The following is a 23,134-nucleotide window of genomic DNA, read 5'->3' as shown; positions in this document are numbered from 1 at the left end:
CAAGGCAAGTACATGTCTGATAGAGCTATTTAGAAAAACATATAATTCAGACAACGGTAGTAGAATAATTTGAAGCGTGTATAAGTGTTTGTCAAATCTTAAAACACATACGACTTCATACATTAAAACAAAATGGGAGAAGGAAAGAGGGATAATAATATCTGAGGAAGAATGGACAATAATATGGAGATATCAATGGAAGTGTACCAGTTCACAGAAATGGAGGGAGTTCAGGTGGAAAAACTTGATAAGATATTTTATTACACCCTCTCAGAAATCCCATTATGATAGTAACCACCCTGTTTGCTGGAAGAATTGTTGATTCAAAATGCAAACCATTATCATATTTTCTGGGAACGCCCTGTTATCAATGACTATTGGAGTGGGATACACAATGCCCTACAAGACATCTTTAAATATGAAATACCCGTAGAAAGTAAGACGATTTTTTTTTAGAATAGTACAGCACATTACAGGGCCTTCGGCCGACAATGTTGTGCTGACCCTGAAATCCTGCCTCCCATATAACCCCCCATCTTAAATTTCTCCATCTTCCTGTCTAGTAGTCTCTTAAACTTCACTAGTGTATCTGCCTCCACCAGTGACTCAGGCAGTGCATTCCACGCACCAACCACTCTGAGTAAAAAAACCTTCCTCTAATATCCCCCTTGAACTTCCCACCCCTTACCTTAAAGCCATGCCCTCTTGTATTGAGCAGTGGTGCCCTAAGGGAAGTGGTGCTGGCTATCCATTCTATCTATTCCTCTTAATATCTTGTACACCTCTATCATGTCTCCTCTCATCCTCCTTCTCTCCAAAGAAGAAGAGTATATATTTTGGGTACCTACCTCAAGAATGGTTGAAAAGAGATAAATATTTAATGAATATACTGCTGGTGTCTGGTAAAAAGACTCTTACCAGGAAATGGTCATCACAAGACAGCCCAATTTTAAACATATGGATGGAAATTACAATGGACATTTACAAAATGGAGAAGATAACAGCATCTGTTAATCATAAGTTGGAACAATTTGATTCATACTGGGAAAAATGGTTTAACTACATAACACCTCATAGGCCTGATTTTATTCTCACAAATCAGTGAATATGTTGTAAAAATAAATTACTCCCTACGTGTACATAGTTTGCTTGTTCCTTTTGGTTGTTCTTTCTTTCCTCTCTTTTCTGTAAGTGTATACCTCAGATAAATATTATGTGGAGATTTGTGGCAAATATGACTATATGATATATATGTACAGTATCTGAAATATGGAAATGTTTGATGAACTTCAATAAAAAAAATTATAAAAAAAAAGAAGTGGAGAGAGTGAGCAGTTTCAAGTTCCTGGGTGTCAAGATCTGTGAGGATCTAACCTGGTCACAACATATCGATGTAGTTATAAAGAAGGCAAGACAGCGACTAAACTTTATTTGGAGTTTAAAGAGATTTGGCATGTCAACAAACACACTCAAAAACTTCTGTAGATGCCTGGAGAGCCTTCTGACAGGCTACGTCACTGTCTGGAATGGGGGGGGCGGGGCGGTGCTAGCCTACAAAGTACCCAGGACATCTTCGAGGAGCGGTGTCTCAGAAAGGCAGCGTCCATTATTAAGGGCCCCCAGCACCCAGGGCATGCCCTTTTCTCATTGTTACCATCAGACAGGAGGTACAGAAGCCCAAAGGCACACACTCAGCGATTCAGGAACAGCTTCTTCCCCTCTGCTATCCGATTCCTAAATGGACATTGAGCCCCTGAATACTACCTTACTTTTTAAAATATATTATTTCTGTTTTTGCATGATTTTTAATCTATTCAATATATATATACTGTAATTGATTTACTTGTATATTTTTCTTCTATATTTTGTATGGCATTGAACTACTGCTGCTAAGTTAACAAATTTCACAACACATGCTGGTGATAATAAACCTGATTCCGAATAGCAGAGTTGGAAAAAAGGCACTTTACCACTGTCAGCTAGTAGTTAGGGATAGGCAATAAATGTTTTCCTCTGAAGCATAATGTTAATGAATATATAAAAATATTTTTGAACCATATCAGATACTTTTTATGTTCTTCTAAAATTAACTGAAAGAGACTCAGTACTTGATGAATTAAGTTGTTTGGCAGTTATTTAGCTTTAACAGAGTTAAAAGTTCTCCTAAAATGTTTGAAATGCCTGAATTCATTCTACCATTTTACATGTATTTATAATGCCATTTGTTTAAATACAAAATCAAATAACAAAATACCACTGTTGTAAAGCTTGTCTGAGCTTGTCAACATGAGTACAAGTTTTTGAATTTTATATTTAATTGTATATGCAGATACAGGAAATTACTTTACAATTTATTTCAGCATAACAGTGAACACTGATTAGCTTCACTACTGATTACTTGTTGCAAAATCCAAGTCAAAACTTAGTTGCTTATTTTTAACCCTTTAAGTTTGGACTTAATTAGTATTTAACTAGAAGAGCATGCAGTATTCATTTTTTCCCCCTAAAATAGTGCACAGGTTTATGATCCTGGACTTTAGATACCAAATATCTAAGTATGAGAAGCAGCAGGCAACTAACTGGATTGAAATATGGAAAGTGTTGCCTGGAAAACTTGGCACAATACAAGGTCATGAACTTGTTTTTGTAGTCTTTCTCCCTTACTTCTACCTACTCTGACTTTTAGCTACATTATAATATAATGAAGATCTGGGGAAAAAGGCAATCAGCTTTGGGCTTGGAGTTTGATGCCTTTATTTGGAATTACAGAAAACTGCAGGACAGGTGAAGAGTGCAGTAGAGTTGCATTCTAAGACAATATATTCACATGTCCTTGGATTAGAGAGGGCATGGCAAAAGAGAAGCTCAGCTGTGACTGCAAACCCACTCAAATAAGATACCTTGTATCCAAATTGCATTGCCCCAATGTATTGAGTAACTAAAATTTTAAAATTTGACCAAATTTTTTCTTTTGCATTTTGTGTTCATTTAATTTACTGTATCCCACAAATTCCATTAGAGCATATTTTATTCCACATCACAAATTTTTGGTAGTGATTTTGAATTCCAAAATGGGAAACTTCATAAACTGGCCATAACATGGGCACATTTGCTTCTAATATCTAAATGAGGATTGCAAGTGCATTGAAATTTTTCAGGTAAAGTATGGTAATTCCATAGTTACATAATGCTTTGTTGTTTTCCATCAGGAGCCATTTACTAATACTTGTGAGTCCAAATCCTTCTCTCGTTGGTAAACCTTGTGCTGTGCCATGGAGTGGACAGATTTATGTGCACTGTGATAATCATCAGCAGGTAGGAAATAAATAATATCATTTTGGGTTTTTTTCTGAATGTGGGATTTCCTGTTTTATTCAAAGTCAAGTCAAAGTAAATTTATTATCAAAGTACATGTGTATTCTGGTGACTACTGCATGTAACAAGCAGATTGAAGTAGAGCTGGAAGAGTTGACATGCATGGAGAAGGGTTTTATTTGTTTACTGGATTGCTGTTAATATAAATGTCTTTTGATTATTAGTTTCCTATGGACTGACCAACCGCCAAGTCAATTGGGACATCAAGATGTATCGTCTGAGGCTGCAGTAGGATATAGATCAGATGGAGATTAGTGTTGAGCATTGGCAGATGGAAATTAATTTTGATGTGCAAGTTGATGCATTTTGGAATGTCAAATGAGAGTCGATTATGTGCAGAAAATGGTAGCGCTAAGAAATCTTAACCAGAGTGTCTTAAGGGTTCAAGTCCATAGTTCCCTGAAAATGGCAACATAGATAAATTGGGCGGTAAAGAAGGGATTTAGCGTGCTTATCTTCATAGGTATGTGATGTTCTGTAACTTTATAAACACTTGGGTTAGACCACACTACGAAGAGTACAGGGGTTGCCAGGATTGGATGAGTTTAGTTATGGGAAGAGATTAGATTGGTAAACCTTGTTTACTCTCAAGTAAGAGGCTGCAGGGTGACCTGATAGAGATATGTAAGATTATAATTGGCATAAGTTGAGTAGATTATCATCATCCCTGTTCCATGGTATGGGTATCAAAAACAAGAGGGCATAGATTTTAGGTAAGCAGAAGAAGTTTTAAAAGGGATTTTAGGGAACTTTGTACAAGAAAAGGTGGTAGAGTCAGACACGATCACCTCATTTAAGAGACACCTCATTAAACAGGCACTATAAATGCAACATGTCTAAGTGTATACCAATGCACTTCTATTTTAACTAAAATTTGTGTTCTCATTTTAAAACATTTAAAAGATTGAAGCTTAAGTCTTGCCAAAATGGGCTAAGCCATTTGAATATTAACATTACCAAACTCGCAGAATTATAATTAACTTTTGTTTCTGTATTATTCTGTGTTCACAAGTAACGTGTTTTTCTTTTCAGTTAATTAAAGTACAAATTCGGGAAGATGTAACAATGGATACTTCTGCAGCTACACAAAGTCCAAATGTAGTACTGGACACAGAACCTTGGGCTCCTAACCTACATGTATCAAAAACTCCATCAAAATCTCCACCTAGCAAGTTAAGGATAAAGAATCGAACTATACATTTTCCTAATACTGCAGCTGGGTCAAGTTCAGGTGAATTAATGAACATTTTAATTACTCTTGTCAGAGTTTTCAATACTCCGTTAATAAATATTGGAAAGATTACATGCTTAAAAAGTTAGCAGTGACTCCCATTACTATTCTATCACCTGATCCTTTAGGATTGACTTTGGTGTATATCCATTTTGTTCAGCTGATGAGAACTGTTAATTAGAAGTAATTAAGTTCTATCCATTTAGTCTCTCCTCTATTCTCCCATTGAAGAGATTCAAACAAGAACTTTTTGCAAGTTCAGTGTGCATGTGTCAGACTTCAAAATATTCAAAGGCTTTGTAAAGCAGCGAAGGTTGTAAGCCAGTTGTTTGACCAACAGTTAAGTTCTGTAGGTGGTAGGATTACAGAGGAAATTTTTGAAGGAGAATGGGTTTGTACTTGCTGAAAGAACAGACTGTGATGTCCATGAAGTGGATGATAAGGTGTTTAGGAGAAGTGATGTTGGTGGATTAGGCTGCATGTTTCATGGACAGCATGAATTCAGAAGAGAGTGAGAGAAAAGATTCACTAGAACAGAAGCTGGGAAGAGCAGTGGGCACTTTGTTTGGAAGATGAAAAAAAGGGAGCAGAAGGGCAGAGGTTGCTGACTAGATGGTTACAGTCTTGATTGTGAGCTTTTTTGCCTACTGAAAGTGAAGGTGGATACAGGAGATGGATTTAAGGTCATGGCTTGCAATGGAAGAAATAGAAATAGTTGGCCCAAGTCAAGTTTATTATCACGCGCACAAGTATAGTGAGGTACAAGTGCATTGTGTCTGCTGGAATCTGAAGCAATAAAGAATCTGCTGGAGGGACTTTGTAGGTTGAGCAGCAGCTGTAGAGTACAAGTAAAAGGGCTGAATTCTGTAGAATTACTTTAGTACCCCATGGTCTGTGTTCTTTCTGCAAGTACTATACCTATCCCTTCAAAATTTTTTCACTGTCATCCTGCCACCTCCAACTCAATGTACTGAGGGAGTTGGATCCAAGAATTTAGTTTGCTTTGTCTATATGCAAAATTAAGTCTGCTGTAATTATTATGGTTATTACATACACCTCTAATTTCACTGATAATGTACTGTGCCCTTAATTCTCATTACTGCCTGTGGCCCAATATTCAGCTCCCATTAATGTTTGTGTGTTTGCTGTTTCTCCTCCCTCCCATCCTCCCACAGATTCTGTATGGTTTTACTGAGCGCAGACCCTTTCGTTCTACTGCCCTTATCCTATTCTTCAATGTTATTTTCAATTTGCTTGTCTTTTTTTGTAAGAATTGAGTATGCTGGGGTACTTCCCAGATTTGGTCACTTTGCAATCATATCTTTACTGGGTATTGTATTTTGTTATTACTTCAGTCTTATTACAAATGCTACAGCATTTGGAGGAGAGCTCTCAATTCTGCCTTTGTATTTTTTTTGCTCTCTCTGGAATTGGAGCTTTACTTGATTTTGTATGCACTGTCCCTTCCTCAAATACTCTGATCATTATCCACTTTGTTACCCTGTCCTATTGCTTTGCCATTTCCCTTAATATTCAAAGTTTCACTCTCCAGAATGTCCATCTGTCCTCAGTGTTTAATTTAGAGCCTTAACTATAGCCCTGAGGAATCAAATGACTGGAACAATGAGCTTGGCCCACTCTGAGTGCAAGTGTGATGCCTCTCAATGAAACAGCTCTTTTCCCAGCACTGGTTCTGTTTTGGTTTTAATTGAAGCCCATTTCTCTCAGACCAGTCTTTGAACTATGCATTCAGTTCTCTGATCTTATTTAACCCTGTGCCAAAGAAAAGAAGTAAGGTTACTTTTGCAATGCATGATAATCCTGGTGTCTTATATTTGAAGAGTGCAACACGCAGTAACGTTTTGTGGTCAAGATCTGCTGATGAATGGCAAAACCTATAAGCAAAATCCATTTGTACCTATATCCTTGTCATAATCCAGGATGAATGATAGATATCAGCAGGCACACCAAGTAAATAACCCATACTTGTGTTTAAGTTGGTCCAAAATTGGGAGGAATGATGGTTGCTCCCATTAACTGAATGAAAGGAAAGAACCTCCAGCAATGTACTACTCTTTCAATATTAAACTTTTGTCAGCCTAAATTGTTTGCCTCGGCAATCCTCTCAGCTGAGAAAGTTGCTCTTGACTGAAGGTTGTGCAGCATAAAAGTACAAAGGATTTGTCCTTGTAATTTTTTTAAAAAGGACTTACACAAAAAAAAATCTTTTAATCTCAAAACAGAATCATTGTTGGAAATCGAAAATGATGGAGAAGAAACTGTACAGTGGTTTTTATCATCATTTGCGCCTCCATATGTAAAGGTAAATTTACCTTCAAAAGTTCGCGTGTGTTGTTGCCATCTGTGATTTTCTGGACATGAAATTTTTTAATTGGTTTGTTATTGTCACATGTACCAAGATACACAGAAAACTGTTTTGCACGTCATCCACTCTGTTACAATAGTGTGTCGATTTAGAACGAGGGAAAAGCAATAACAGAGTATAGTGTTACACTTACAAAGAATGTGCAATGCAGCCAGACAATAAGGTACAAGACTATAACGTGTCAAGAGTTCATCTTAAATCGTATTTTAATGTTCGTAAGGCTTGTAAATTTGTTTAGTTCACCAAGATTTTTACAACTATTGTGATTTAAAGATTAGCTACTACCCAATTCATTGCCAATTGTATATACCTTCACAAACTAAGAAAAACTAGCCACTGCATTAAAGGTTAACTTTATACTGATAGTTAGAAAGCCCATTGAACTGTCGCAGTCTTGTTAATGACAGAGAAAGAGGCATTCGAATGCTAGGAAAAAGGGTGCTCTTTGGGGTGGCACAGCAACATAGTGATTAGCAATATGTTATTACAGTGCCAGGGTCCCAGGTTAATTCTGCATCTGTATGTAAGAATTTGTACGTTCTCCTGTGATCACATGATGTTCCTCCAGGTTCTTGGTTTCCTGTCACATTTCAACGGCATACAGGTTTTTGTTAATTATCATATGGGTATAATTGGGTGGCACGGGCTTGTTGGGCCAGAAGGGCCTGGTACTATGCTGTATCTCTAAACAAATAATCAGATTAATCTCCCTTCCAAGCCTTGAGCCCTGTAGATGATTGTATGTAGAACTATAGGTAGAAATAATGAGAATATTGGCTAAGGGGTCCTGTGCTTATATTCAAATAGTGTTGTGACGTATTTTATTTCCATCTACAATGGACTTAAACTCCTTCATCTTCGCATGTTTTGTAGCTTTAAACTACACAGCCTGTTATAGATTCATGTTGCAAGCTTTGTTATTTTTTTGTAACCATGTCCTTGTGTTTATTCATTCCTATCTTTCATCCTTTAATGATGATCTTCAGCAGGATGGTTCTAAAGGGAATTTCCGGTCTGTATGTTGTGTGCTGTTGGCAATGTGTTTTGCACCTTGGCCCCGGAGGAACACTGTACCCAATTTGGAAAAATACCTGTTGTATTTTAACAAGTACAGTGGATTCTGGTTAATTGGGACACTCGGGACCAATACAATTTGGCCCAATTCAGTGGCTGCCCAATTAGCCAAAGTTTCATGGAAATAATTTTTTAAAAATAACAAATTGTGTATTTAGATAAAGTGTAGAACAAATTAGAATGCTATTATAGTGCTATAAAACTGGATTAGTTCCTAATAGATAACGACAAAGGAATTCATCCAGTGTACTTATTGAAGCTGTGAAGTTGTATTATATTCACTCCTGACTGTTTCTGGTATCTTCAAGCCTCAATACTTGAAACTGCAGGGAACAAAACAATTCGGAATTTTCTTGCTGCTTATTTCTCGCCAACTTTTTTGAATACAACACATGCAAATGACACTATTTTAAAATTATTCACTCTAAGCACGATTTAGCCACACAAATGCACACAACTGATTCTGGCTGGAAACTGTTCAGCAACAGTCTCCTGTTCTAATTAAGTGGCAGAGTATCCCAAATAAACAAAGGGATTCCCAGCTATTTGCTCAGTTTTTTTTCTTTGAGTTGTCCCAAATACGCAGCTGTCCTGAATAACCAGTGGCCCAATTAACCAGAATCTAATGTATATCAACATTTCCGAAGGATGTAATTGGCAGGTGAAGCAAAGGGGATGCAGTGGATGTAGGGTTTTTGAATTTCTAAAAATACATTTGCTGAGATGTCACAAGAAAAGGTTACTGCATGTCAGCAGGGAGTTGTGAACGATGTATTAGTTTGAACAAAAATTTGCTTTACAGAAAACAGGAATAACCAGATCATTTTCAAATTGGCAAGTATAATAGAAAACAAGTGTACTGTACTTTGAACAGATAAACAGCACATTGGTTGAAAACTATTGAATGTTAATCTTTTTTCAAGTGTATCATTATTCTGCCTTTCTAAATGCTTATAAGTTCAAAGAGAAAGAGAAAATAGTTTTAATGCTGGAAGTATGAAACAAAGCACAAATTGTTGTAAATTTCAGTGGATCAGGCAGCATCTGTGAAGAGAATCAGCATTAATATTAAAGCTCAGCAACTTTGTATTAATATTTGTTCCATATCTTGAGTATTATCAACCTTTTGTTTTATTACCATTTTAGAAAATTATTACTATTATCATTGTGTTCTTTCATGTTTTTCTGGTGCTGCATTGGATCCGGAGTAACAATTCTTTCGGTCTCCTTTGCACTTGTGTCCAGGAAATGACATTGAACAAGCTTGAATCCAATATGTATAGTTGCTCTTTTCTATAGAAATATATGTGATAGCATAATAAAACATGTATTTTCCTACTCTGACCCTCTCGGATATCAGTGTCCTGATGAAGGGGCTCGACCCAAGATATTGATTGTTTATTCCCCTCCGTAGTTACTGCCTGACTTGCTGGGTTCCTTTGGAACTTTGTGTGTTGCTCAAGGTTTTCGGCATTTGGCGAATCTCCTGTGTCTATATTAGTGGCTTGTTTTAATACCTCTATTGGTAGGGTATTTATTATTTTTTTGTGTTTCAACTTTTGCTGTATTCAACAGTGGGTAGATGACAGTGGAGATATATACAGGGCAACCTACACTGCCTTCCGATGCTCCAGAGTGTCTGGAACACTTCAGGGGCATAGCACAATACAGGTAAGAACTAATTTTCGTACAACTGTTTTTCTCAAAACACTTGATTTTGATTATATTCATGCCATATTGAAATGAATGAAGAAGTATAATTTTGTTTACAAATAATGCATGAAAATTTATTTCAGGGTGATGAGGTGAAAAACAAAACATCTCTCTTATCAATGATAAGTGCAAAATACGATGCCTGGCAGCTACACACAATGCAGTGATTGACTTGTAGGAAAAATATAATTACCAAATGGAAAGTGCTTAAGTTGCCTTTAAACTGTTCCTGTGCTTATAATACCTTGAGCTGGGCCATTCTTCTGTAAGTCCCTACTCCCATCATTGCAAGAGGGCTTTCAGTACACAAGTTCAATGGTCAAAGCTCATGGCCTAGTATCTACCTCCACCTTCCCAGCACAAAGGCACAAAACATTGATTTTTCCCAACAAAAGTGCATTTCTGACTATGGAAAAGAAACATATTTTGAATTTACATTTCATTTGATTTGTCTGCAGTTTTTTATGGTTGTTGCAGCTGCTTGAGTAAACTGGTTTTGAATGGCTTAACTGTTGAGAATTATTCTATAATTTATCTCAAATTATTCTGTACAAAAATTCACAATCCAGAAATAGAAACTTGGATGACACCTTCATAACTTTTTTGAATTGTATATATGTTGAATTTTTTGGGGATTTATATAAAATCATCTAGCAGAGAAGAAGGTCCTTCAACCCTCCATGTCCAATCTAACCATTAAATACGAATCAATCCAACGATTCCTGCTGAAGGGTCTCAGCCCGAAAGGTCGACTGTATTCTTTTCCGCAGTTGCTGTCTGGCCTGCTCAATTCCTCAAGCATTTTATGTGCGTTGCTTGGATTTCCAGCATCTGCAAATTTTCTCTTGTTTGTGATTGGAGTACCAATCTATGATTAATCCCATCTTCCAGCACTTGGCCTGTAGCTTCTATGCCTTGATAATGCAAGTACTCAGTGAGGTACTTGAATACTGTGAGAGGTTCAGTCCCACCACCCATCAAGAAAATCCAAGTATCCTTTGGTTATAAAAATTCTTGAGCATAGTGCAACTGATGTCCTGAGCTGCATATATTTCAATGCAAGAAGTATTGTAGGAAAGCCAGATGAGCTCGTGGCATGGATCAACATCTAGAATTATGATATTGTAGCCAGTAGTGAGACTTGGTTGCAGGAGGGGCGTAACTGGCAGCTCAATATTCCAGGGTTCCATTGTTTTAGATGCGACAGAGCGGGAGAGATCAAAGGAGGAAGGGTGGCATTACTAATAAGGGAAAATGACATGGCAGTGCTCAGTCAGGACAGACTGGAGAACTTGTCTAGTGAGGTGTTATGGGTGGAACTGAATAATAAGAAAGGTATGACCATGTTAGTCATAGTCTTACTTTATTGATCGTTAATGGGGCTTAATTACAGACTACCTAACAGTCCGAGGAATTTAAAGGAACAAATTTGTCGAGAGATGGAAGACCGTTGCAAGAAACATAAGGTTTTTATAGCTAGTGATTTTAACTTTACACGTATTGACTGGGACTACGATACTGTAAAAGGACGAGATGGGTTAGAGTTTGACAGAGTTTTCTTAATCAGTGCATCCCAATGAGAAAGAGTGCAATACTGGATCTGCTGTTAGGGAACAACACAGGTCAGGTTACAGAAGTTTGTGCAGGGGAACACTTTGAAATTAATGGCATTATGATCACTAGATCCAAAGTAAATATGCAGAAAGAAGGTCTGGTCCACAGGTTGTGATTCTAAATTGGAGAAAGGCCAATTTTGATATTATCAGAAAGGATCTGGCAAGTATGGATTGCGACAGGCTGTTTACTCGCAAAGGTGTACTTGGTAAGTGGGAGGCTTTCAAAGGTGAAATTTTGAGACGTATGTTCCTGTCAGAATAAAAGGTAAAGATAATAGGTTCAGCTATCTTGGCTTTCGAGAGATAGTGGCACTGGTTTTTAAAAAAAGTGCATTGCAGCTATAGGCAGGTAGGAACAAATGAGGTGTTTATGGAGTATAAGAAATGCAAGAGAACACAAAGAAATCAGGAGGGCTAAAAGAAGGCCAGAGGTTGCCTTGGTAGATAAGGTGAAGGAGAATCCTCAGGAAATCTACAGATATGTTAAGAGCAAAAGGATTGCAAGGGACAAAGTTGATCCTCTGAAAGATCAGACTGGCAATCCATGTGTGGAGCCAAAAGAGATGACGAAGATCTTATATTTTTTTCATCTGTATTTACTCAGGAGATGGACACAGTCTATCGAAATAAGGCAAAGCGTTGTCAACTTCATGAACTGTATACAGATTACAGAGGAGAAGGTGTTTGCTGTCTTGAGGAAAATTAGGGTGGGTAAATCCCCAGGGCCTGACAAGGTGTTCCTTGGACACTACGGAAGGCAAGTACAGAAATTGCCGGAGCTCTAGCTGAGATATTTAAATCAAACTTAGCAATAGGTAAGGTGCTAGAGAATTGGAGGATAGTCAACGTTCTGCTGTTCCTGATGTTTTTGAACAGGATGTTTCTGATCACATCCATGATATCCTTAAGTGGGAAGTTGAACAGCCAGAGGTCGTGGTACATATTGGTACAAATGACATCGGTAGGAAAAGGGAGGAGGTCCTGAAAACAGACTACAGGGAGTTAGGAAGGAAGTTGAGAAGCAGGACCTCAAAGGTAGTAATCTCGGGATTACTGCCTGTACCACACCACAGTGAGTATAGGACAGGGGTCCCCAACCTTTTTTGCACCACAGACTGGTTTAATATTGACAATATCCTTGCGGACCGGCCGACCGGGGGTGGGGTGGGGGAGGGGTTGTTCAAGTAGGGTTGCCAACTTTCTCACTCCCAAATAAGGGACAAAAGTAGCAGTCAAATAGGAATAGAGTGAGGTGTAGGATAAATGCGTGGCTGAGGGATTGGAGCAGGGAGCAGGGATTCAGATTTCTGGATCATTGGGACCTCTTTTGGGACAGGCGTGACCTGTACAAAAAGGACAGGTTGCACTTGAATCCAAGGGGGGGCCAATATCCTGGCAGGGAGATTTGCTAAGGCTCTTAGGGAGAGTTTAAGCTGGAATTGCAGGAGGGTGGGAACCGAACTGAAGAGACAGAGGAAGGGGCGGGTTGGCTCACAAATAGAGAAAGCTTGTAGACAGTGTGAGAGGGAGGATAGGCAGGTGATAGAGAAGGGGTACACTCAGACCGATGGTTTGAGATGTGTCTATTTTAATGCAAGAAGCATCATAAACAAAGCAGATGAGCTGAGAGCGTGGATCAGTACTTGGAGCTATGATGTTGTGGCCATTACAGAGACTTGGATGGCTCAGGGGCAGGAACAGTTACATAGAGTGCCAGGCTTTAGATGTTTCAGAAGGGACAGGGAAGGAGGCAAAAGAGGTGAGGGTGTGGCACTACTGATCAGAGATAGTGTTACGGCTGTAGAAAAGGAGGAAGTCATGGAGGGATTGTCTACTGAGTCTCTGTGGGTGGAAGTTAGGAACAGGAAGGGGTCAATAACTCTATTGGGTGTTTTTTATAGACCACCCAATAGTAACAGGGACATCGAGGAACAGATAGGGAGACAGATTCTGGAAAGGTGTAATAATAACAGGGTTGTCGTGTTGGGAGATTTTAACTTCCAAAATATTGATTGCCATCTCCCTAGAGCAAGGGGTTTAGATGGGGTGTTGTTTGTTAGGTGTGTTCAGGAAGGTTTCCTGGCACATTATGTAGATAAGCCTACAAGAGGAGAGACTGTACTTGATCTGGTATTGGGAAATGAACCTGGTCAGGTGTCAGATCTCTCAGTGGGAGAGCATTTTGGCGATAGTGATCACAATTCTATTTCCTTTACCATAACATTGGAGAGGGATAGGAACAGACAAGTTAGGAAAGTGTTTAACTGGAGTGAGGGGAAATATAAAGCGATCAGGTAGGAACTTGGAAGCAAAAATTGGAAACACATTCTCAGGGATATGTACGGCAGAAATGTGGCAAATGTTCAGGGGATATTTGTGTGGCGTTCTACATAGGTACGTTCCAATGAGATGGAAGGGATGGTAGGGTACAGGAACCGTGGTGTACAAAGGCTGTTGAAGATCTCGTCAAGAAGAAAAGCTTACAAAAGGTTTAAAAAAAAACTAGGTAATGATAGAGATCTAGAAGATTATAAAGCTAGCAGGAAAGAGCTTAGCAGTGAAATTAGGAAAGCCAGAAGGGGCCATGAGAAGGCCTTGGCGGGCAGGATTAAGGAAAACCCCAAGGCATTCTACAAGTATGTGAAGAGCAAGAGGATAAGACGTGAGAGAATAGAACCAATCAAGTGTGACAGTGGAAAAGTGTGTATGGAACTGGAGGAGATAGTTGAGGGACTTAATGAATACTTTACTCCAGTATTCACTACGGAAAAGGATCTTGGTGATTGTTGGGATGACTTAGCAGATTGAAAAGCTTGAGCATATAGACATTAAGAAAGAGGATGTGCCGGAGCTTTTGGAAAGCATCAAGTTAGATAAAGCTCCGGGACCGAACGAGATGTACCCCAGGCTACTGTGGGAAGCGAAGGAGGAGATTGCTGAGCCTCTGGCAATGATCTTTGCATCATCAATGAGGACGGGAGAGGTTCCAGAGGATTGGAGGGTTGCATGTTTTGTTCTCTTTTTCAAGAAAGGGAGTAGAGATAGCCCAGGAAATTATAGACCAGTGAGTCTTATTTCAGTGGTTGCTAAGTTGATGGAGAAGATCCTGAGAGGCAGGATTTATGAACATTTGGAAAGGTGTAATATGATTAGGAATAGTCAGCATGACTTTGTCAAAGGCAGGTCATGCCTTACAAGCCTGATTAAATTTTTTGAGGATGTGACTAAATGCATTGAAGGAAGAGCAGTAGATGTAGTGTATATGGATTTCAGCAAGGCATTTGATAAAGGTACCCCATGCAGAGCTTATTGACAAAGTAAGGAGGCATGGGATCCAAGGGGATCTTGCTTTGTGGATCCAGAACCTGCACACAGAAGGCAAAGTGTGGTTGTAGACAGATCATATTCTGCGTGGAGGTCGGTGACCAGTGTGGTGTGCCTCGGGATCTGTTCTGGGACCCCTACTCATCGTGATTTTTATAAATGACTTCGATGAGGAAGTGGAGGGATGGGTTATTAAATCTGCTGATGATACAAAGGTTGGGGGTGTTGTGGATAGTGTGGAGGGCTGTCAGAAGTTACAGCAGGACATTGATAGGATGCAAAACTGGGCTAAGAAGTGGCAGATGGAGTTCAACCCAGATAAGTGTGAGGTGGTTCATTTTGGTAGGTCAAATATGATGGCAGAATATGGTATTAATGGTAAGACACTTGCCAGTGTGGAGGATCAGAAGGATCTTGGGGTCCAAGTCCATAGGACACTCAAGGCTGCTACACAGGTTGACTCTGGTTAAGAAGGCATATGGTGCATTGGCCTTCATCAACTGTGGGATTGAGTTTAAGAGCCAAGAGGTAATGTTACAGCTATATAGGACCTTGGTTAGACCCCACTCAGTTCTGGTCACCTCACTACAGGAAGAATTTGGAAGCTATAGAAAGGGTGCAGAGGAGATTTACAAGGATGTTGCCTCGATTGGGGAGCATGCCTTACGAGAATAGGTTGAGTGAACTTGGCCTTTTCTCCCTGGAGCGACGGATGATGAGATGCACTGATCATGTGGATAGTCAGAGGCTTTTTCCCAGGGCTGAAATGGATGTCACAAGAGGGCATAGTTTTAAGGTGCTTGGAAGTAGGTACAGAAGAGATGACAGGGGTAAGTTTTTTTACACAGAGTGGTGAGTGCATGGAATGGGCTGCTGGCGATGGTGGTGGAGGCAGATACAATAGGGTCTTTTAAGAGACTCCTGGATAGGTACATGGAGCTTAGAAAAATAGAGTTATGGATAACCCCAGGGTAATTTCTAAAGTAAATACATGTTCGGCACAGCATTGTGGGCCGAACAGCCTGTATTGTGCTGTAGTTTTTCTAAGTTTTCTATGTTTAAGAAAGGCTCTAAAAATAAACTAGGAAACTTTTGGCCCGTGAGCCTGACATCAGTAGCAGGGAAATTATTGTAAGGTATTCTAAGGGACCAGATATACAAGTATTTGGATAGACATGGTTGGCAAATTGGGCCAGAAATTGTATTGGGACCTTGTCAAAAGCCTTGCTTAACTCTGCATAGATACCCACTGCTCTCATCAGTGAAGGGAATTGCGGTTAATGTCGTCTGTGGATTTCCTTAAAGCCTCTGTCAAGGTTCTCTTTAGGAGTCTGATCCTGAAGGTCAGAGCATGAGATCAGCTGCATTCTCAAAACATTTGGACTTGAATTGTATTCCTAAAATTTTGAAATTGCTCAAACTCAAAGAAGTAGTATTAATTATTGTGCTTAATGAAGTTACTTTGTGATCTCTTCTAGTTGCCTGTCTCTTTTATGCCTCGAGATAAGGGGGATTATGCACAATTTTGGGATCTGGAATATCGTCTGGTTGCAGAGCCACATGTAAAGAACAAGATTCAGTTTCAGCTTCATGGTGTGGTAAGCAAAAATGAAGGCTTCTGTTTTTGAAATGAAGAGTGCAATCCATTTGGGTATGTGAGTGTATAATTTTGCATGACATGCAATTTAACCCAGGTAAAAAGAGAGATGTGGGCTTGCACAAGAAATTTAGTGTTTTTGACCATAAGACAGAGGAGCTGAACTAGGCTGTTTGGCCCATCGAGTCTGCTCCACTATTTCATCATGGCTGATCCATTTCCCCCTCAGCCTCATTCTTCTCAACCTTCTCCCCGTAACCTTTCACAGGTTGACTAATCAAGAACGTATCAACCCTGGCCTTAAATACCCAATGACCTGGCCTCCACAGCTGCCTGTGGCAATGAATTCCATGGTTCACCACTCTCTGGCTAAACAAATTCCTTCTTATCTCCATTCTAAAGCATCTATTCTGATGAGGCAATATACTTTGGTCCTAAACTCACGCAATATAGGAAATATCCTCTCCACATCCACCCTATCTATGCCTTGCACCATTCGAGAGGTTTCAGTGAGATTCTTGCCCTCCCCACCCCTCATTCTTTTAAATTCCAGTAAGTAAAGGCCCAGAGCCTTCAATCGCTCTTCATACGATGAGACTTTCATTCCCAGAATCATTCTCGTGAACCTTTTCTGAAACCCCTCCAATGTCAGTACGTCCTTTCTTAAATAAGAAACTGCTCGCAGTACTCCAAATGAGACCTCACTAGTGCCTTAAACCCTCAGCATTACATCCTTGCTTTTATATTCCAGTCCTCTTGAAATGAATGCTAACATGGATTTGTCTTCCTCACCACCGACTCAACCTGTAAATTAACCTTTAAGGAATCCTGCACGATGACTCCCAAGTCCCTTTGCATGTTGGATTTTTGAATTTTCACCCTATTAAGAAAATAGTCTATGCTTTTATTCCATCTACCAAAGTGTATGACCGTGTACTTCCCGACACTATTCCATTAGCCACTACTTAGTCCATTTTCCTAATCTATCCAAGACCTTCTGCAGCCTCTGTTCTTCCTCAACATAGAAACCATAGAAACTACAGCACAGAAACAGGCCTTTTGGCCCTTCTTGGCTGTGCCGAACCATTTTCTGCCTAGTCCCACTGACCTGCACACGGACCATATCCCTCCATACACCTCCCATCCATGTATCTGTCCAATTTATTCTTAAATGTTAAAAAAGAACCCGCATTTACCACCTCGTCTGGCAGCTCATTCCATACTCCCACCACTCTCTGTGTGAAGAAGCCCCCCCCCCAATGTTCCCTTTAAACTTCTCGCCCCTCACCCTAAACCCATGTCCTCTGGTTTTTTTCTCCCTTTGCCTCAGTGGAAAAAGCCTGCTTGCATTCACTCTATCTATGATTTTATATACCTCTATCAAATCTCCCCTCATTCTTCTACGCTCCAGGGAATAAAGTCCCAACCTATTCAACCTTTCTCTGTAACTGAGTTTCTCAAGTGCTGGCAACATCCTTGTAAACCTTCTCTGCACTCTTTCAACCTTATTTATATCCTTCCTGTAATTTGGTGACCAAAACTGAACACAATACTCCAGATTCGGCCTCACCAATGCCTTATACAACCTCATCATAACATTCCAGCTCTTATACTCAATACTTTGATTAATAAAGGCCAATGTACCAAAAGCTCTCTTTACAACCCTATCTACCTGTGACGACACTTTTAGGGAATTTTGTATCTGTATTCCCAGATCCCTCTGTTCCACTGCACTCCTCGGTGCCTTACCATTAACCCTGTATGTTCTACGTTGGTTTGTCCTTCCAACGTGCATACCTCACACTTGTCAGTATTAAACTCCATCTGCCATTTTTCAGCCCATTTTTCCAGCTGGTCCAAGTCCCTCTGCAGGCTCTGAAAACCTTCCTCACTGTCTACTACACCTCCAATCTTTGTATCATCAGCAAACTTGCTGATCCAATTTACCACATTATCATCCAGATCATTGATATAGATGACAAATAACAATGGACCCAGCACTGATCCCTGTGGCACACCACTAGTCACAGGCCTCCACTCAGAGAAGCAATTCTCTACCACCACTCTCTGGCTTCTTCCATCGAGCCAATGTCTAATCCAATTTACCACCTCTCCATGTATACCTAGCGACTGAATTTTCCTAACTAACCTCCCATGCGGGACCTTGTCAAAGGCCTTACTGAAGTCCATGTAGACAATATCCACTGCCTTCCCTTCATCCACTTTCCTGGTAACCTCCTCGAAAAACTCCAGTAGATTGGTCAAACATGACCTCCCACGCACAAAGCCATGTTGACTCTCCCTAATAAGTCCCAGTCTATCCAAATGCTTGTAGATTCTGTCTCTTAGTACTCCCTCCAATAACTTACCTACTACCGACGTTAAACTTACTGGCCTATTCCCGGATTACTTTTCGATCCTTTTTTAAACAACGGAACAACATGAGCCACTGTCCAATCCTCCAGCACCTCACCTGTAGACAGCGACATTTTAAATATTTCAGCCAGGGCCCCTGCAATTTCAACACTAGTCTCCTTCAAGGTCCAAGGGAACACCCTGTCAGGTCCCGGGGATTTATCCACTTTAATTTTCCTCAAGACAGCAAGCACCTCCTCCAGTTTCCATGATCTCACTACTTGTTTCCCTTAATTCCATAGACTTCATGCCAGTTTCCTGAGTAAACACAGAGGCAAAAAACCTATTTAAGATCTCCCCCATTTCCTTTGGTTCCGCACATAGCCGACCACTCTGATCTTCAAGAGGACCAACTTTATCCTTTACAATCCTTTTTCTCTTAATATACCTGTAAAAGCTCTTTGGATTATCCTTCACTTTGACTGCCAAGGCAACCTCATGTCTTTTAGCCCTCCTGATTTCTTTCTTAAGTATTTTTTTGCACTTCTTATACTCCTCAAGCACCTTATTTACTCCCTGCTTCCTATACACGTCATACAACTCCCTCTTCTTCTTTATCAGAGTTGCAATATCCCTTGAGAACCAAGGTTCCTTATTCCTATTCACCTTGCCTTTAATCCTGACAGGGACATAGAAATTCTGCACTCTCAAAATTTCTGCTTTGAAGGCTTCCCACCTACCGATCACATCCATGCCAGAGAACAACCTGTCCCATTCCACGCTTTTTAGATCCTTTCTCATTTCTTCAAATTTGGCCTTCTTCCAGTTAAGAACCTCAACCCTAGGACCAGATCTATCCTTGTCCATGATCAAGTTGAAACTAATGGTGTTATGATCACTGGAACCAAAGTGCTCCCCTACACAGACTTCTGTCAGTTGTCCTAATTCATTTCCTATCAGGAGATCCAATATTGCATCCCCTCTAGTTGGTCCCTCTATATATTGATTTAGAAAACTTTCCTGAACACATTTTACAAACTCTAAACCATCTAGACCTCTAACAGTATGGGAGACCCAATCAATATATGGAAAATTAAAATCCCCTACCACCACAACTTTATGTTTCCTGCAGTTGCCTGCTATCTCTCTGCAGATTTGCACTTCTGATTCTCTTTGACTATTGGGTGGTCTGTAATACAATTCCACTAATGTGGCCATACCTTTCCTGTTTCTCAGCTCCACCCACAAGGACTCAGTAGACAAGCCCTCTAATCTGTCCTGCCTGAGCACTACTGTAATATTTTCCCTAACAAGCAATGCCACTCCCCCACCTTTCATTCCTCTGCCTCGATCACATCTGAAACATCGGAACCCTGGAATATTAAGCTGCTAGTCCTGCCCCTCCTGTAGCCAAGTTTCACTAATTGCTACAACGTCATAATTCCACGTGTCAATCCACACCCTCAACTCATCCGCCTTCCCCACAATACTCCTAGCATTGAAATATATACACCTCAGAAGATTTTTACCACCACTCACAACCTTTCTATTAGTGGATTTGCTTGAACTTTTAACATCATTTATTTTCACCCCAGCCACACTGTCAGCTCTGGTACTGTGGTTCCCATCCCCCTGCAAATCTAGTTTAAAGCCCCCCCAATAGCATTAACAAACCTCCCTGAAAGGATATTGGTCCCCCTGTAGTTCAAGTGTAACCCGTCTCTCTTGTACAGGTCCCACCTGCCCCAGAAGAGGTCCCAATTATCCTGAAATCTGAAACCCTGCTCCCTACACCAGTTCCTCAGCCACTTGTTCATCCTCCAGAGCATCCTATTCCTACCCTCACTGGCATGTAGCACAGGTAGCAATCCTGAGATTACCACCCTCGAGGTCCTGCTTTTCAACTTCCTACCAAGCTCTCTATACTCACTCTCCAGGACCTCCTCACTCTTCCTTGCTATGTCATTGGTACCGACGTGCACCACGACATCTGGCTTATCACCCTCCCACTTCAGAATGTCATGCAATCAATCAGAGACATCCTTGACCCTGGCACCTGGGAGGCAACAAACCATCCTGGATTCTCTGTCACAACCACAGAACCTCCTATCTGCACCTCTAACTATCGAATCCCCTATCACTACTGCTCTCCTCTTTTTCCCCCCTCCCTTCTGCACTGCAGAGCCAGACCCAGTGCCAGAGATCCGGCTACTGCAGCTAGTCCCAGGTAAGTCATCCCCCCCAACAGTATCCAATGCAGTATGCTTGTTGTTGAGGGGAATGGCCACAGGGGAACCCTGCTCTGCCTGCCCTTTCCCCTTCCCTCGCCTGACAGTGACCCAATTTCCTGTCCTCTGCTCCTTTGGCGTAACTACCTCCCTGTAGCTACTATCTATAATCTCCTCATTCTCCCGAATGATCCGCAGGTCATCCAGCTCCTGCTCCAGTTCCCTAACGCGGTTTGTCAGGAGCTGCAGCTGGATGCACTTCTTGCAGGTGCGTTGTCGGGGACACCGGAGGGCTCCCTGACTTCCCACCTCCTGCAAGAGGAGCATTCCAACATCCTGCCTGGCATTCTCTCTACACAGGACAATCTGAACAAAAAAAACTTACCAGAACCTACCCTGGCGTCTGCCTGTTCTCGCCTAAGCCTGTTTGAGTCAAAGCCGCCCCACTCTGACTCAGTCCACTCCGATGATGGCCGCTGTATATGGTGGTCTGCTTTTTAAACCTTGGCGCGCTACATCACGCGCCTGCGCAGTGCAGACCCTTCTCCCCAAGCAGTTTTTAAAAAGAAACAACTTTTTCCACCCAAATTCTTCCGCTCACTTCTTCAGCTACTTGCTTCGACATCTCTTACCCCTCCACCTATCTTCCTATTGTCTGCGAACATGGCCACAAATCCATCAATTCCATCATCCAAATCATTGACATGTAACGTTAAAAAAAAGCAGTCCTAACACTGACCCTCTGGAAGACCTTTAGTCAGAGGCAGCCAATTAAAAAAGGTTCCCTTTACTCTCACCTTTTGCCTCCTGCCAGTCAACCAATACTCTTATCTGTGCTAGTATCTTTTCTATAATACTATGGGCTCTTGTTAAGCAGCCTAACATGTGCCATCGTGTCAAAGGCCTTCTGAAAATCCAAGTATACAACATCGATGATTCTCCTTTGTCTGTCCTGCTTGTTATTTCCTCAAAGAATTCCAACAGATTTGTCGGGCAACATTTTCCCTTAAGGAAACCATGCTGACTTTGGCCTATTTTATCATGTGTCTCCAAATACCCTGAAAATACATCCTTAATTGACTGCAACATCTTTCCAACCACTGAGGTCAGGCTGACTGGCATATATTTTCCTTTCTTCTGACTTCCTCCCTCCATGACGAGTAGAGTGGCATCTGCAATTTTCTATTCTTCCAGAGCCATTCTAGGATCAAGTGGTTCTTGAAAGATCATTACTAATGCCTGCACAATCCCTTCAGAACCTTGGGGTGTACTCCATCAGGTTCAGGTGACTTATCTACCCTCAGACCATTCAGCTTCCAAAGCACCTTCTCCCTAGTAATAGTAACTACACTGATTTCTACACCCTGGCACGCCAGCATACTACTAGTGTCTTTCACAGTGAATACTGATGCAAAATACTTATTCAGTTCATCTGTATTTCTTTGTCCCCCATTACCACCTCTCCTGTGCCAAGTTTCATCGATCCAATGTCTTCTGTCACCTCTCTTTAACTCTTTATATTTCATCTCTCCCCGTTTCCCCCCCATGGCTTTTTTAGTTGGCTTCCGTTGGTTTTTACTTTTCCCAATCCTCTAACTTCCAAGTAATTTTTGCTCTATTATATGCCCTTTCTTTTGTTTTTATGTTGGCTTTGACTTCCCTTATCAGCCATGATTGCATCATCCTGCCTTTAGAATACTTAGCAATACACCTACAATGCTGGAGGAACGCAGCAGGCAAGGCACCATCTGTAGAATAGTGTACAGTTGATGTTTCGAGCTGAGACTCTTCATCTTGTGTGTGTTGCTTAGATTTCCAGCATCTCCAGATTTTCTCTTGTTTGTGTTTAGAACACTTACTCTGTGGGATGTATCTATCCTGCGTCTTCCAAATTGCTCCCAAAAACTACAGCCATGGCCGCTCTGCTGTCATCCAGGCTAGTATCCCCTTCTAGTCAACCTTGGCCAGCTCCTCTCTCATACCTCTGTAATTCGGTTTATCCATTGTAGTACCGATACATCTGACTCCTCTCAAACTACAGGGTGCATTCTATCATATGATCACTGGCTCCTAAGGGTTCCGTCACCTTAAGCTCCCTAATCAAATCTGGTTCATTACACAACACCTAATCCAGAATAGTTGATCCCCTAAAGGACTCAACTACAAGCTGCTCTGGAAAGCTATCTTGTAGGCATTCTACAAATTCTCTCTCTTGGGTTTCAGTACCAACCTGAT

General features: G+C 40.8%; 1 protein-coding gene across 6 annotated transcripts in view; it reads left to right on the top strand.

The window, feature by feature from the left end:
* cep192 (centrosomal protein 192) overlaps nt 1-23,134 on the top strand; it is a 222,195-nt gene that overhangs the window by 182,188 nt on the left and 16,873 nt on the right. For all 6 annotated transcript variants that reach the window (XM_063059701.1, XM_063059694.1, XM_063059687.1 and 3 more), the window contains 5 exons: nt 3,210-3,315; nt 4,408-4,606; nt 6,850-6,929; nt 9,642-9,737; nt 16,198-16,317. In XM_063059701.1, the coding sequence (XP_062915771.1) occupies nt 3,210-3,315; nt 4,408-4,606; nt 6,850-6,929; nt 9,642-9,737; nt 16,198-16,317 (601 nt within the window). The remainder of the gene's footprint in view (nt 1-3,209; nt 3,316-4,407; nt 4,607-6,849; nt 6,930-9,641; nt 9,738-16,197; nt 16,318-23,134) is intronic.

Source organism: Mobula hypostoma, chromosome 1 (assembly GCF_963921235.1).
Source record: "Mobula hypostoma chromosome 1, sMobHyp1.1, whole genome shotgun sequence".
Lineage (NCBI taxonomy): Eukaryota > Metazoa > Chordata > Chondrichthyes > Myliobatiformes > Myliobatidae > Mobula > Mobula hypostoma.
Note: the sequence above shows the minus strand (reverse complement) of the source record. Positions and strands in the feature narration are given on the sequence as shown.